Below are 15,582 nucleotides of genomic sequence, written 5' to 3' on the forward strand. Positions count from 1 at the left end.
CATTGGTACCTATATGCACCATGACAACTGGCTGTTCACCCTCCCTTTTCAGAATGTCCTGCACCCGCTCCGAGACATCCTTGACCGTTGCACCAGGGAGGCAACATACCATCCTGGAGTCTCGGTTGCGGCTGCAGAAACGCCTATCTATTCCCCTTACAATTGAATCCCCTATCACTATCGCTCTCCCACTCTTTTTCCTGCCCTCCTGTGCAGCAGAGCCAGCCACGGTGCCATGAACTTGGCTGCTGCTGCTCCCCCCTGATGAGTCATCCCCCCCCCAACAGTACTCAAAGCGGTGTATCTGTTTTGCAGGGGGATGACCGCAGGGAATCCCTGCACTATCTTCCTTGCACTACTCTTCATGTTGGTCTTCCATTTCCTATCCGAACACATTATTTGCCTGTATCAGTCTTCTACAGTTCTATCACTCGCATAGATCAAATATGCAAATTGTGCCAACCCTTGAATTCAGATGATAAAAATACAGTAGTAAAAAGCAACAGCCGCAACACTGATCTCTGCAGGCCACCACTAGTGACCAATCTCCAAACAGATCCAAATCCATCTATAACTACTCTTTGCCTGCATCCTGCCAGACAGTTCTGTATCCAGCTCAATATATTTCTACTAATACCAGAGGCTCCGATCTTATAGATAGAGAAGCCTCTTGTGTGGTATCTTGTCAAAAGCTTTTTGTAACTTCAAAAAATACAATTAGATTTGTGAGACATGGCCTCTTTTTTTTTATGAAGCCATGAAGCCTAATATGTCCCTCCCGAACCAAGTATTCACATATTGCATCCCTTATGATTCTTTCAAGCATCTTACCTATTACTGATGTTAAACTGACGGGCCTGTAGCTACCCTGGTCTGCCTTGTCACCTTTTTAAAAAATGGGGACTACATTTGATACGTCCTTACTATACAGTATAAATGCACACGAGGCCCATGCCTGAGAGAAGGTCAGTCTGTGACCTGTCCTTTATTCCATAGCACTCAAGTCATGGAAGTGGGTGGAGCTTCCCCTTTTATATCTGAAGGTATCCCACAAGTTCACCACCTAGTGATCATTGTTTTCACAGTGTACAACTTAGATTACAATGCTGGTTGAATACATGACAACATTAGCCTCCTTTCAATCTGTCGGACCATTCCAGAGTGCAGTGAGCTATTAAAAATACAGGCCAGGGGCTCGCACAGCACAGTACTATATAAAAATAACGACAGAAATTATGATGTGGATGAATTCCAGCTATGCACCTTGGCCTCAATTCGCCTGAAGATCACAATGGGCCTGGGCTCTATGCACTGGAAGGGGGGTAGGGGGGTGGGGGATTGGATTGATTTATATAATTTGCAAGGTATAAAGTCAGGTGACAAGGGGGTTGGTTACCCATGCCAGATTTTGCATTCAAATCACAGATAGATAGATTTTTAACCAATAAGGGAATTAAGGGTTCCGGGGAGCGGGCGGGTAAGTGGAGCTGAGTCCACAGCCAGATCAACCATGATCTTGTTGAATGGCGGAGCAGGCTCGAGGGGCTAGATGGCCTCCTCCTGTTTCCTATTTCTTTTGTTCTTATGTTAACTGCACTCTTGTTGGACTGGGTTCAATGGGTGGTGGTGGTGGTGACGTCGCCGCCTCTGGAGCTCCTCCCACTCTCTGTATTGCTTTAGCTGACCCATTATAACATGATTGGTTTGTTTAAAATTTAAACAGTGCAAAAGTTAAGCACAATATTCAATCAGCAAAATATATTAGACTGGATCGACTAGGCTTATATTCACTGGAATTTAGAAGAATGAAAGGGGATCTCATAGAAACATATAAAATTCTGACGGGATTGGACAGGTTAGATGCGGGAAGAATGTTCCCGATGTTGGGGAAGTCCAGAACCAGGGATCACAGTCTAAGGATAAGAGGTAAACCATTTAGGACCGAGATGAGGAGAAACTTCTTCACTCAGAGTTGTGAACCTGTGAAATTCTCCACCACAGAAAGTTGTTGAGGCCAATTCATAGAAACATAGAAAATAGGGGCAGGGGTAGGCCATTCGGCCCTTCGAGTCTGCACCGCCATTCAATGAGTTCATGGCTGAACATGCAACTTCAGTACCCCATTCCTGCTTTTTCGTCATACCCTTTGATCCCCCTAGTAGTAAGGACTACATCTAACTCCTTTTTGAATATATTTAGTGAATTGGCCTCAACAACTTTCTGTGGTAGAGAATTCCACAGGTTCACCACTCTCTGGGTGAAGAAGTTCCTCCTCATCTCGGTCCGAAATGGCTTACCCCTTATCCTTAGACTGTGACCCCTGGTTCTGGACTTCCCCAACATTGGGAACATTCTTCCTGCATCTAACCTGTCTGAACCCGTCAGAATTTTAAACGTTTCCATGAGGTCCCCTCTCATTCTTCTGAACTCCAGTGAATACATAGAAACATAGAAAATATTCACTAGCGATATTCAAAAGGGAGTTAGATGTGGCCTTTACGGCTAACGGGATCAAGGGGTATGGAGAGAAAGTATTCATTAGAGATATTCAAAAGGGAGTTAGATGTGGCCCTTACGGCTAACGGGATCAAGGGGTATGGAGAGAAAGCAGGAATGGGGTACTGATGTTGCATGATCCGCCATGATCGTATCGAATGGTGGTGCAGGCTCGAAGGGCCGAATGGCCTTAATCCTGCACCTATTTTCTATGTTTCTGTGCCCCCCCCACCCCCGAGCGGGCGCGCGCACGCGCACGCACGTGTGTGTGCGTGTGCGTGCGCGCGCGCACCCGCACCCGGCCGCCCGAGCCGCAGCTGGCGCTGCGCCAATGGGAGAGCGGAGCGTGAGGCGGCGCGCGCGCGCGCGGTGGGGCCCCGCCCACCCCCCCCCCTCGCTCCGAGCGCCCATCGACGGATGTGAGGGATACAAAGATGTACAGTCGGCGAGCGCTGCACGGCAGTCATGGCGGAAGAAGATAAAGCGGTTCGCATCTTACAGAGCCTGAGGGGCAAAATCTGTGAGTTGGCTTCACTCCTCCTCCTTCTCCTCCTCCCCCCTCTCACGGCTACTAATCTGGCCGTGTCGCCTCATCGGGCCCGCGCGGGGGGCTTGTTGACGCCGGGAGCCTGAGCCTGAGGTAACCGGGAGCAGGGCGCAGCGAGGCACGGCAACTCGACGTTGTCTGATCTCACCCACCGCCTGGTTCCCCTTCCCCTCCCCTCCCCTCCTCCCCTACCACACCCCTCCCCTACCACTCTTTGCCGGCTGAGCAAGTGTGTTTAAATTTGATCTATGGGAATGTTCCCCCGCCCCGCTCTCCTCTCGTTTCTCTTTCCAGTGGCTGATGTTGAACCTCAGTGCACGGTCCTGGCACAAGCTGCAAGCTGCTTGCTGTTGCTTGCTGTTGTTTGCTGTTGCTGCTGCTCCTTCTTGTGGGCTTTGGGAAATATTCTTTTATGCGTCGGCCGAAACTTCTTGCGTGTCTCTTCCCGCCGCCCGCCCGCCCTCAGAATGAGCAAAAGAGTCTCCGAGCGTCCCTAATGAATTGTACGAGAGTAAAGTTGTTTGTATAAAAGGTGGTGGTGGGGAAGTTTTAGTCTACCGATTTGGCCATCTTGGATTAGGTTTGATACCTTTTTTTTTGAAGTGTCAGTTGCTTTTACTGAACGGGGCACAGGTTCAGGTTGTACTCAGTCTCAGGGTATTATTTCCATCGGGAGCTAGAAATGGTGCCCGATGTGATTATTGAAAATTGTTCATACGTTCCAAAAAAAATTTAAAAAAATTTGGGTACCGTACATAATATTTCTATATTTTGGCATCGCGTGTAGAAATAGCTGAACATTAAGTTCAGCCAGTGGAAATGACCGTGCAATATCGAAAACATTGATCTTTTGTGAGCTTATACCATTTTTAGAAACCAAATTGGTTGATGTCACAATTGTGAGTCTGAAAAACAAACTTAACAGGTCCTTGACTGCATTTGTGTCCCAATTGGAGAGTTGTTTTCCCATTGGATTATTATGACCAGTATATATTATATTGCAGTGATCTGGTTACTGTGCTCAAACTGATTGCTGTAAATCTCAACGAGTTTAGAGATTTACAGCAGGGACTCTTAGTTGCACCAACAGCACACACACAACTTATGTTCTGAGCAACTCCTGTTTGATTCTTCCAGTCAAATTGCTCCAGTGTTGTCACTTGCTAGTCCTATGTATTCCAGGGCCCATCCCTCACTCATGCTACTCCCTTTATTTCATGGCTATTCTGAAGATAAACCAAAGTTTGTGGGGGTAGTGTTATTAGCTTCTCTGGTCCTGAAGGTAATCACAGAAGTTATAATACATATGTACATGAAGCTGACCTTTTGCTGTTCTGCTATAGAACTATTTTAAACTCTGTGCTAATACTTCAAGATTAAGTACAATACTGTTCTAAATGGTGGACACTAATTGTACCCCAACGTGTTTGTGAAAGGACTTGGGAGTTCACACTCACTTTTGGTATGCTTGTGAGTTTGTTTTAGTCTACCTCTGGTTCTACTGACCCAATCAATTGAAATTCATTATTATAGCTGTGTTTATTCCATATTTGCTCACTTTGGAAACTGTTTTATTGCATTAAAATGGGTCAGGAATGTATAGCGAAAGACTTGCATTTTATAAAGCTCCTTTCATGACCTCAAATGTCCCGAAGCGTTTTACTACTAATAAAGTACTTTTTGATGTGTCCTCGCTGTTGTAATGCATGAAACGTGGCAGCCAATTTGCGCACAGCAAGGTTCTACGAACAGCAATGAGAAAATGACCAGATAATCTGTTTTTTTTAAATTCAGGGTTGAAGGATAAATATTGGCTTGGGCACTGGAGGAAAACTGCTCTGCTCTTCAAAATAGTGTAATGGGATTTTTTTTTTTAATGTCTACTTGAGAGGGTTTAATGTCTCCTGAAAATGGCACCTCTGACAGTGTAGTACTCCCTCAGTATTGCATGAGAATGTCAGCCTAGATTATGGCTCAAGCCTCTGGAGTGGGACTTGAATCCATGACCTTCTGAGGCAAGAGTGTTACCACAGCCACAGCTGGCATCTATAACATCCTTTATTTAATAGGCCTGCAGAAGGATAATCTCTGATGAATGAAACCACTGATGGAATGTACTAATATTTATCCAGAGTGATGAGGACTATTTAAAAAAAAAAAAAAAATTCCGCTGTGTTGCTTATGAACTGTAAATTCCTCAGTACTAATAGCATGGACGCTGAATAAATACTTTAGTCAGCATTGTTTAGTGAGTCTACTGCATTAGTTCTTGTGGGACAACGATGGATGCTTTATTTGGAACTCTTGTAGTAATATGGAATAAATTCTGGTATGTGACACGGGCTTTCTGCTAGAAAATGATTTTGGGTTTCTGTGGTTAATGCTTTTACTACAAGGAAGGCTTTTTACTGTGGTGTTTTCAATTAATAAAGGAATACTGCCTTCACCGAAAAGCTTATTTTTCACACTGCTAATATTAAATTCAAAGGATGCAGACTTCAACGTTTATGGTGGACAACTGGTTTAGCCATTCATTGCCAGATCTGACTGGACCACATAAAGCACTATTGGGTCCTGCTCTCACCTGCCAAAACTGCTCATGATTTCAGGATCGTCTGAAATAGATGACCCCTGGCTTCTCTTCTTTGTACACCGTCTTCTTAAACCCTTCTCCCCTGCCTCCTCGACCCTTGCATCCAACAAGTGCGAGGAGCTCATGAACTTGTTTGTCACTAAGCTTGAGACCGTCCATTAGCTACCGTCATCAGAGATGGTTGGATCATATAAAGCATTATTAAGTCCTGCTGTCCATCGCTAAAACTGCCCACTATTCTAAGATCATCCAGGAAGGCAAAAATAACACCAGGCTTCTATTCACCACGAACCGCTTTCTCAAACCACCCCCACATGCCTCCACCCCCCTCACCAACAATAAATGCGAGGAGCTCATGATCTTTTTTGTTAAGATCAAGAACATCCGTTCATCTGCCTCTGTTGCTTCCCTCCATTCCACCGGGCCTAACTTCCTCTCTGGTTCTGCCCTACCCCTGACTTTGTATATTTCTCTAGTTTCTCTCCTATCACCCCTCAGGCCCTCTCAACTCATCTGGTCAATGAAACTGATCACCTGCTCTCTTGACCCTACTCCTACTAAACTGCAGACTATTTAACTTCCTTTCCTGGCTCCCATGTTTGCTGATATTGTTAATGGTTCCTTCTCCTTGGATATTGTCTCCCTCGCCTTCAAATATTCCCTCATTATCCCTCTCCCTCGAGACTTGACTATTCCAATGCACTCCTGGCTGGCCTCCCAACTTCCACCTTGAGGTCGTAAACTTGTGGTCACCTGAAACTCTGCTGGCAGTATCCTAGTACCAGCACCAAGTCCTGTTCACCCATGATTCCTGTGCTTTCTGACCTATTTTGGCTCCTGGTTAAGCAATGCCTTGATTTTAAAATTCGTATCCTTATTTTCAAATCTCTCCATGACCTCGTCCTTCCCAAACATCCCCCCCCTTTGTCACCTCCTCCAGCCCTACAACCCTCCGAGATCTTTGCACGCCTTCAATTCTGGCCTCTTGCGAATCCACTATTTTAATCGCTCGATCACTGGCGGCCGTGCCTTCAAGCTGTCCAAGCCCTAAGCTCTGGAATTCTCTCCCTAACCCTCTCTGTCCCTCCAGCTGTCTCCTTTTTAAGACGCTCCTTAAAACCTACATCTTTGTCTAAGCTGTTGGTCATCTGTCCTAATATTTCCTTCTGTGGCTCGGTGTAAAAGTTTGATAACGTTCCTGTGAAGTGAATTGGGACATTTTACTACATTAAAGGTGCTGTATAAATACAAGTTGTTTTATGTAAGTGATTCAGGTGAGCGAAAATTTAAAAAGTCAAAGAATAAAGAGAAGGCAATAGAGTCGGGTAGCACTGGGGGAAATGAAAACCAGAGCATGCCAGGAAGGGACAGAATGTATAAACATAAAGGTGAATCAGAAAGTGGGGTCAAAGCAGGAAAAAAGGTTTTAAAAAAAAACAAATTTAAAAGCTCTCTTATTTGAATGCACGTAGCATTCATAACAAAATAGATGAGTTGATGGCACAAATAGATACAAATGGGTATGATCTGACAGCCGTTAGAGACGTAGTTGCAAGGTGACCAGGACTGGGAATTAAATATTCAGGGGTATTTGACAATTCGGAAGGACAGACAGAAAGGAAAAGGAGGTAGGGTAGCACTGTTAATAAAGGGTGAGATCAGTGCGTTAGTGAGAAACGATATTGGCTCAGAAGATCAAGATGGGTGGAGATAAGGAATAATAAGGGGAAAAAGTCGCTGGTGGGCGTAGTCTCTAGTCTATAAGCCCCCTAACAGTAGCTACATTGTGGGACAGAGCATAAATCAAGAAATAATGGAAGTTTGTAAAAAAGGAATGGTAATAATCATAGATGATTTGAACCTTCATATTGATTGGACAAAGCAAATTGGCCAGGATAGCCTTGAGGAAGAGTTCATAGAGTGTATCCAGGATAGTTTCCTTGAACAGTACGTTGGCGAACCAACCAGGGAGCAGGCTGTCTTGGATCTGGTACTGTGTAATGAGACAGGATTAATAAATGATCTTCTAGTAAAGGATCCTCTAGGAATAACATGGTTGAATTTCAAATTCAGTTGGAGGGTGAGAAAGCTGGATCTCAAACCAGCTTAAATAAAGGAGACAAGAAAGGTATGAAGGCAGAGTTGACTGAAATGAACTGGGAAAATAGATTAAAGCGTGGGACGGTTGATGAGCAGTGGCAGATATTTAAGGAGATATTTCATAACTCGCAATAAAAGTATATCCCAATGAGAAGGAAAGATTGTAAGAGAAGGGATAACCATCTGTGGCTAACTAAGGAAATAGGGATGGTATCAAATTGAAAACAAGGGCATACACTGTGGCCAAGACTAGTGGGAGGCCAGGGGATTGGGAAACTTTTAAAAGCCTGCAAAGCACGACTAAAAAAAAATAATAGTGAGGGAAGATAGGTTATGAAGATAAACTAGTATGAAATATAAAAACAGTTAAGAGTTTCTGCAGGTATATAAAAAGGAAAAGTGTGCTAAAGTAAATGTTGATCCCCTAGAGGATGAGGCTGGGGAACTAATAATGGGCAACAGGGAAATGGCAGTGACTTTTAACAATATTTTGTATCAGTCTTCATGGTAGAAGACACTAAAACATCCCAATAGAGGATAATCAAGGGGTTATAGGGAGGGAGGAACTTAATACAATCACAATCACGAAAGAAGTAGTACTCGGTAAAATAATAGGACTAAAGGTGGACAGGTCCCCTGGACCTGATGGCTTGCATCCTAGGGTCCTAAAAGAAGTGGCTGCAGAAATAGTGGATACATTGGCTGTAATCTACCAAAATTCCCTGGATTCTGGAGAGGTCCCAGTGGATTGGAAAACCACAAATGTAACGCCCCTATTTAAAAACGGAGGCAGACAGAAAGTGGGAAACTGTAGACTGGTTGACCTAACATCTGTTGTTGGGGAAAATGTTGGAGTCCATTATTAAGGAAGCAGTAGCAGGACATTTGGAAAAGCATAATTCCATCAAGCAGAGTCAGCATGGTTTTATGAAAGGGAAATCACGTTTGACAAATTTTCTGGAGTTCTTTGAGGATGTAACGAGCAGGGTGGATAAGGGGGAACCAGTGGATGTGATGTACTTGGATTTCCAGAAGGCATTTGATAAGGTGCCATATAAAAGCTTACTGCGCAAGATAAAAGTTCAAGGGGTCGGGGGTAATATATTAGCATGGATAGAGGATTGGCTAATTAACAGAAAACAGAGAGTCGGGATAAATGGGTCATTTTCCAGTTGGCAAACAGTAACTCGTGGGGTGCCACAGGGATTGGTGCTGGGGCCTCAACTATTTACAATCTATATATTAATGACTTGGATGAAGGGACCGAGTGTAATGTAGCCAAGTTTGCTGATGATACAAAGATGGGTGGGAAAGCAAATTGTGAGGAGGACACACAAAATCTGCAAAGGGATATAGACAGGCTAAATGAGTGGGCAAAAATTTGGCAGATGGAATATAATATGGGAAAATGTGAGATTATCCACTTTGGCAGGAAAAAATAGAAAAGCAAATTATATTTAAATGGAGAAAAATTGCAAAGTGCTGCAGTACAGAAGGACCTGGGCGTCCTTGTGCATGAAACACAAAGTTAGTATGCAGGTATAGCAAGTAATCAGGAAGGCAAATGGAATATTGGCCTTTATTGCAAGGAGGATGGAGTATAAAAGCAGAGTCGTCCTGCTCAACTGTACAGGGTATTGGTGAGGCCACACCTGGAGTACTGCGTGCAGTTTTGGTCTCCGTATTTAAGGAAGGAAATACTTGCATTGGAGGCTATTCAGAGAAAGTTCACTAGGTTGATTCTGGTGATGAGGGGGTTGACTTATGAAGATAGGTTGGATCTGTACTCATTGGAGTTCAGAAAAATGAGGTGTGATCTTATCAAAATAATGAAGGGGCTCGACAAGGTAGATGGAGGTTATTTCCACTTATCGGGGAAACTGAAACTGGGGTCATAATTTCAGAATAAGGGGCTGCCCATTTAGAACTGAGGAGGAATTTCTTTTGAGGGTTGTAAATCTGTGGAATTCTCTGCCCCAGAGAACTGTGAATATATTTAAGGCGGAGATAGACAGATTTTTGAACAATAAGGGAATAAAGAATTATGGGGAACGGTCTGGGAAATGGAGCTGAGTCCATGATCAGATCAGCCATGATCTTATTGAATGGCGGAGCAGGCTCGAGGGGCCAAATGGCTTACTCCTCCTATTTCTATGTTATGTTCTTATGTAAAGCATATCCGTGCATTTTTGAGTACAACTGGTGCACAGCTCTTCAAACAAAAAAACTAGTTTTGAGAATACTTTTCAATGAGGATAGTGCCCTTTTAAGACTGCAAAATACTTACCAAATATTATTTTCAACTCTGAGTTGTGGGGAAGACTTGCAAGAGGTGACTGCATTTTTCAACTTTATTAATAGCACTGATAGAGTCTGGATTTATAGGTTGTTGCGCTTTAGTGGTTCAGTTGTGAAGAAAGCTCGATAAGAGCATGAAAATCATTTGACCAAAAGATTAGCGAGTCTGAGGTCTGCATGGAGATTGACAAGTAGACCAGGTTCAGCAGAGATGAGCGTAGACAAGGGTGGCCATGATATCTGAAAGTAATCCATCGTTGGCACAGAAGTGTGTGTGTGCTGGCTGGGCCAAGGCAGTAACAACAGCAGAGAGGCTAAGGAAACAGCATCAGCAATCTTAGCAGCCGAGAGAGATAGCTAAACAGACACGCACCCGCCTGGTTCTCTCTAAGGCTGCTTTCTCATTCCCTGGGTGGTTGCTCTGCCTCTGTAATGTTTCCATTATCAGTGACTGCCTATTTTGCAGCTTAGACACTTTCCTCAGTACCGTCTCTGATATGGAATTAGGAGTGGCTATGTATAAAGGACTGTGCAAGCTCTTACCAGATTATTATGATGTGTTGAATTATGATATCATGGAAACACAATTGTATTTTAATACATTTGTTTTTCCCTGTACTTTGCATACCATGATGCATGTAAAGTATGTCTTGCTTTGTAGTTCAGGCCTTCCATTTCTGTTTTTGAAATGATTGGCTGTTGCTTTCCTTTACACCCTCATGTTTTCTCACCCCTTCTGTGAACATGTGCTTTGTTCCTGGTCTATAGCAGGCACAAATGGGTACAAGGTGTTTTTAGGACCTTGGTCATGTACTGAGAACAAGATAAAGATTGTGCTTTGAGATTTTTAAGTCACTATACAATTGCATGTTTTTTAAATTTTGTATTCAGTTCTTCGCATTAGTTACTGAGACTGTATATAGAAGGAATTTTGACTTGAGTTTGCTTGATTTTATAACCCCGAACCCTTCCCTGAGCCTTAGCAGTAACGCTTGTGCCCTGAAGTAAGAGAGATGTTTCCGATTGTTCTTTTCCTTCTTGAAGCAGACCAAAAAAATTCCTGTGATGTGAGACCAAGAGGGTATCTGAAAGATTTTGATAGCGTAATGTGCAGGCTTTTCTTGCCTTTATTAAGTTAAATTCAATAGACTCAATGGGTAAATGTACAGTGTGGTACTGAGTCATAGAGTAGTAGGGTCCCAGGTCTGGGTACACTGCAGTGGCCTCAAAATGTCGGGTTAAAGGAAAGCGAGGGGGCAAATCAGGTAGGATCCTTGGTCCTGATGGGTCTCCACTGAACTGCATGTAAGTATGGGTGTTGGATGAGGCCAAATTAGTCTTGACTGTAATTCTTTCTCCCCTTCCTCCACTTGCTGTGTAGGCAGACATATGAAGACTTGGGCTGGGAGTAGATGGTTGCTGGCATCCAAAAGGGTACAGGAGAGAAGGAGACACATTTTTGGAAGGAGGATCAATGATAAACTGATTAATAGCTATCTTGCCAGGGTTAGTCTTTTGTTTGGTAAAAATATAATCGAGCAGTGTATAGTCAAAGAGTGAATTATTAACGTGATGAAACCTTGAGTCTCAAACAGCCAAAAGCAAATATTCAATCCCCCCCTCCTTTATTTCCCCATTGTGTTTGGGGGAGCAGGGGAAGTACACAATATAAGGTAAGGAGGAGGCAGCTCAGAGGCACGATGGCAGACAACATTGGAAGTGAGAATCATAAATTGTTTATTTTAACATTGGCCTTTACAAGGACATTTTCTGGATAATACAGGGGGTAAACAGTACCCTAAATTGTGCATGTAGTATTTTAGTGTGAAATCCTCAACTTTGTGTCTGATCAAGGTTATTAACTATTGATTAGGAAAATCCTTAAACAGTCTGACTCTTGCTCTCAGCCCATGTACATCAGGGCCAATGCTGAAGGTTAATAGGTGCTCTGTAAATAAAATTGTTTATATATAAAGTTATTGGGCTCAAGTTTTGGACCCCCGCTAGAACGGCGCACATCGGAGAAGCCTACCTAATTTGTGGAACAGAAATTGCGCCGAATACTTACCCCGCGATTTGCCGATATCTGTAGGCCCATTTCCAGCTGCGCGCGTGCGCAGTGGAGGCAGCGCATGTGCGCAGTAGCTCTTAGCCCTCCCAGCATGTCCTGTCTCCGGGCGAAGATCCTATCCCTGGCCGAAGGGATGTCGTCCCTATCCTGGGCCGAGTGGCCTGACTGCTCTTACCTCTTCCAGGGTAGGCCTGCCCGGCATCTCGCTGGGGGCGGGCCCTGCCCGAAGTCCTCGCTGGGGGTGGGCCCCGCCCGACGTCGGCGGTGGGGGCTCGCCCTCCCAGCATCTCCTGGGGCCGGGCCCCACCCGAAGTTCTCGTCGGCGGTGGGGACCGCCTGCCCGGCATCTCCTAGGGGCGGGCCCCACCCGAAGCCCTCGGCGGCGGCGGGGCTGCCCAACTGGCATCTCCTGGGGGCGGGCCCCGCCCGAGCAGCTCTTCAGCAGGCTGTTGGAGGGCTCCCGTGTGCTGCAGTAGGTGAGTAGAAACCATTTAATTTTTTATTGATTTTTAAAAATTTTTAATTTTAATTTATTTTTGATTTTATTTATTGATTTATTTATAATTTATTACTGATGATTTCTCTTTATTGGTAAAAGTGAAGTGTTTAATGCTTTGTAAAATCCCCTAACTTCCCTCCCCCCCCCCCCCATCTTTCGCTACCTGCATCTAATTTATAAAGTGTAGGCAAGGTTTTCCTGGGCGAACAAAAATCGACATTTACTCCATTCTAAGTTAGTTTGGAGTAACTTTTCGCTGCCTAAACTTGCAAAACAGGCTGGTAACGCCCCCCCTTTGGGGAAAAAAAAAACTGTACTAAAACAAAACTATTCTAACTAACCTAGAACTGGAGCAAACTAAATGCCGAGAATTGCGATTTCTAAGATACTCCATACAAAACTAGTTGGTCCAAAAAATAGGAGCCACTCGAGCTGAAACTTAGCACAGTCAGAATCGGACTTTTACAGTAAATAAGGGAGCATTTAACCCATCATACCCGTGGAGACTGTCCAAGAACTATCCCATTGGCCCCACTACCCTGCCCTTTCCCCATCCCCTTTATATTCATTTTTCAAATATTCATTTCCTTTTTCAAAGTTTTTATGTTATCTGCTTCCACCACTGTTTCTGATGTGTCCTAAAAATCTTCTGCATTTAAAAAAAAAAAAATTCTTCTAACCTGTATTTCACCCTCCAGCTATTGACTTATCGACCAGTGGAAATAGTTTTATCTTGTTAAAAGCCCTCATAAGATTTGATAAGTGTTTAAGATTATCAATATTTTGATGGAAAATAGCCGTAGTTTCTCTCGTCACTGCTCACAACTAAAGCCTGGTATTTTAGTGAATCTCTTCTGCACCTTCTCCATGGCCTTGACATTCTTCCTAAAGTGGTGCAATTATATAGGGCCTTGGTGAGACCACACCTGGTGCACTGTGTACAGTTTTGGTCTCCTTACCTACTTGCCTTAGAGGGAGTGCAACAGGGGTTCACTAGACTGGATTGTTCTATGAGGAGAGATTGAGGAAGGTAGGATGATCCTAGATATTTAGAAGAATGAGAGGTGATCTCATTGAAACATATAGGGCCTAAAATTCCAGCCTTGCCGTGTGCGTGTACAGTGTGCGTACGGACTCGACGAGGCCTCACAAAAGCTGGTTTTCGGGGCGCGATTTCTCTTGACAGATCCTCAGCATCGCCGAGAGAAGGACATTCACGCAGGAGAGATTGGGCTATTTGCCAAGCAAATGTCCTTCAAACTTTTACGCATGGTGAAAGCAGGCACCAATATAACATATAAAACATATAAAAATTAAATTTAAATACACATTTTTATAGTAAAACCTTGTACATTAAGGTAAGTTTATTTTAAAACACATTAAAAAAAATTCCAAAAAATACCTTTTTTTCTAAAACATTTTTATTACATTTAATTTCAATTACTTTTAAATATGTGAGGTGTTTTATTTATTTATTATACTGTGTGTGGGTGTTTTAGGGGGCTTTCTCATTGTGCGAGTTCCCATTACGATCAAACGGAGTTCCCATTTTTATCAATGAAAAGACTGCATTGTGATTGGTTGTCCAGGCCCATGTGACTCCAACTTCTACGTACGTACCTCGAAGACGGGTCCTCGTGCGCTGCGCAGCAAATGTAGGCCTCCAACCGGGATTGTAGGTTGTAGATTTTTTTTCGGGTCGGAGGCGTTTGTACGAAGGAAGTGTCCAACCGGAATTTTCCCCCCATAAAATTCAAAGGTTTTGGCAGGGTAGATGCTGGGAGGATGTTTCCCCTGGCTGGGGAGTATAGAACCAGGGGCTCAGTCTCAGAATAAATGGTCGGCCATTTAAGACTGAGATAAGGAGACATTTCTTCACTCAAAGGGTTGTGTATCTTTGGAATTCTCTACCCCAGAGGGCTGTGGTTGTTCAGTCGTTGAGTATATTCAAGGTAAAAATCGATAGATTTTTGGGTACTAAGGGAACTAAGAGATATGCAAATAGTGCAGGAAGATGGGGTTGAGGTAACAAATCAGCCGTGATCTTATTGCATGGCGGAGCAGACTTGAAGAGATGAATGGCTTACTCCTGCTCCTATTTCTTATGTTTTTGTGCTCTTAAGTAGGGCACTGGACGTTGGCAATGATGACAACAACATCATCAACTTGCATTTATATAGTGCCTTTAACGTAGGAAAACATCCCATTGCTCTTCCTGGATGCGTTTATAGAAAAGTCACTGAGCCAACGAAGGAACTATTGGGAGTGGTGAGGAAAGGATTGGCCAAGGAGGTGAGTTATAAGGAGGCTGTTGGAAGAGTGGGAGGTGGAAAGGTGGACGGGTACAGGGAGGTAATTCAGAGCATGGTGCCTAGTTGGCTGAAGGCATGGCTGCCAATGGTTGACTAAAGGAAGGCAATGCTATCCACAAGAAGCCACAGTGGGAGCAATGAAGAGTTCAGATTCTTCCATCTGTGGCCTAACTAGTGATTTGTATAGGTTCAGCATTTCTTCATTGTTTTTATATTCTATACCCCTTTTATGAAACCTAGAATGCCATGTGCTTTTTAAAAAAAAAATCACATTCTTTCCACATTTAAAGGTTTATTTACCTGAACACCAAAATATCTCTGCTCTTCTCGTTTTACTGCTAAATGTATATGTCCTCCTTATTCTTGCTCACAGTTCTCTGCATTAAATTTCATCTGATGTTTATCTACCCAGTCTATTAACCTACGTCCTCCTTGTGTGAAAACATGTGAATACTCTGCTTAATCTTCAAAGGTATTGCCTCTTGTGCAAGTTGTTATCTTACAATTACAGCAGGTATGAAGAATTCAAATAATGAGGCTGTTTTAGCTCTTAAACTTTCTGGTTATTTGTTGAATGTTGGAAGCAGTGCAAATTAAAAAAATACATCTTTTCAAATTTGTAGTTGGGTGCCATTTGTAGAGAGGTATCACTAGCCTCAGCTCACT

At 43.5% G+C, this 15,582-nt stretch overlaps 1 protein-coding gene across 3 annotated transcripts in view; it reads left to right on the top strand.

Moving 5' to 3' along the window:
• The first annotated feature begins 2,906 nt into the window (after nucleotides 1–2,906).
• Nucleotides 2,907–15,582, top strand: part of rasa2 (RAS p21 protein activator 2) — a 238,845-nt gene continuing 226,169 nt past the window's right edge. For 2 of the 3 annotated variants that reach the window (XM_070883864.1, XM_070883865.1), the window contains exon 1: nucleotides 2,907–3,016. In XM_070883864.1, coding sequence (XP_070739965.1) covers nucleotides 2,962–3,016 — 55 coding nt within the window. In that variant the 5' untranslated portion in view covers nucleotides 2,907–2,961. The remainder of the gene's footprint in view (nucleotides 3,017–15,582) is intronic. The other variant, XM_070883866.1, reaches the window with a different exon arrangement.

Source organism: Pristiophorus japonicus, chromosome 6 (assembly GCF_044704955.1).
Source record: "Pristiophorus japonicus isolate sPriJap1 chromosome 6, sPriJap1.hap1, whole genome shotgun sequence".
Lineage (NCBI taxonomy): Eukaryota > Metazoa > Chordata > Chondrichthyes > Pristiophoridae > Pristiophorus > Pristiophorus japonicus.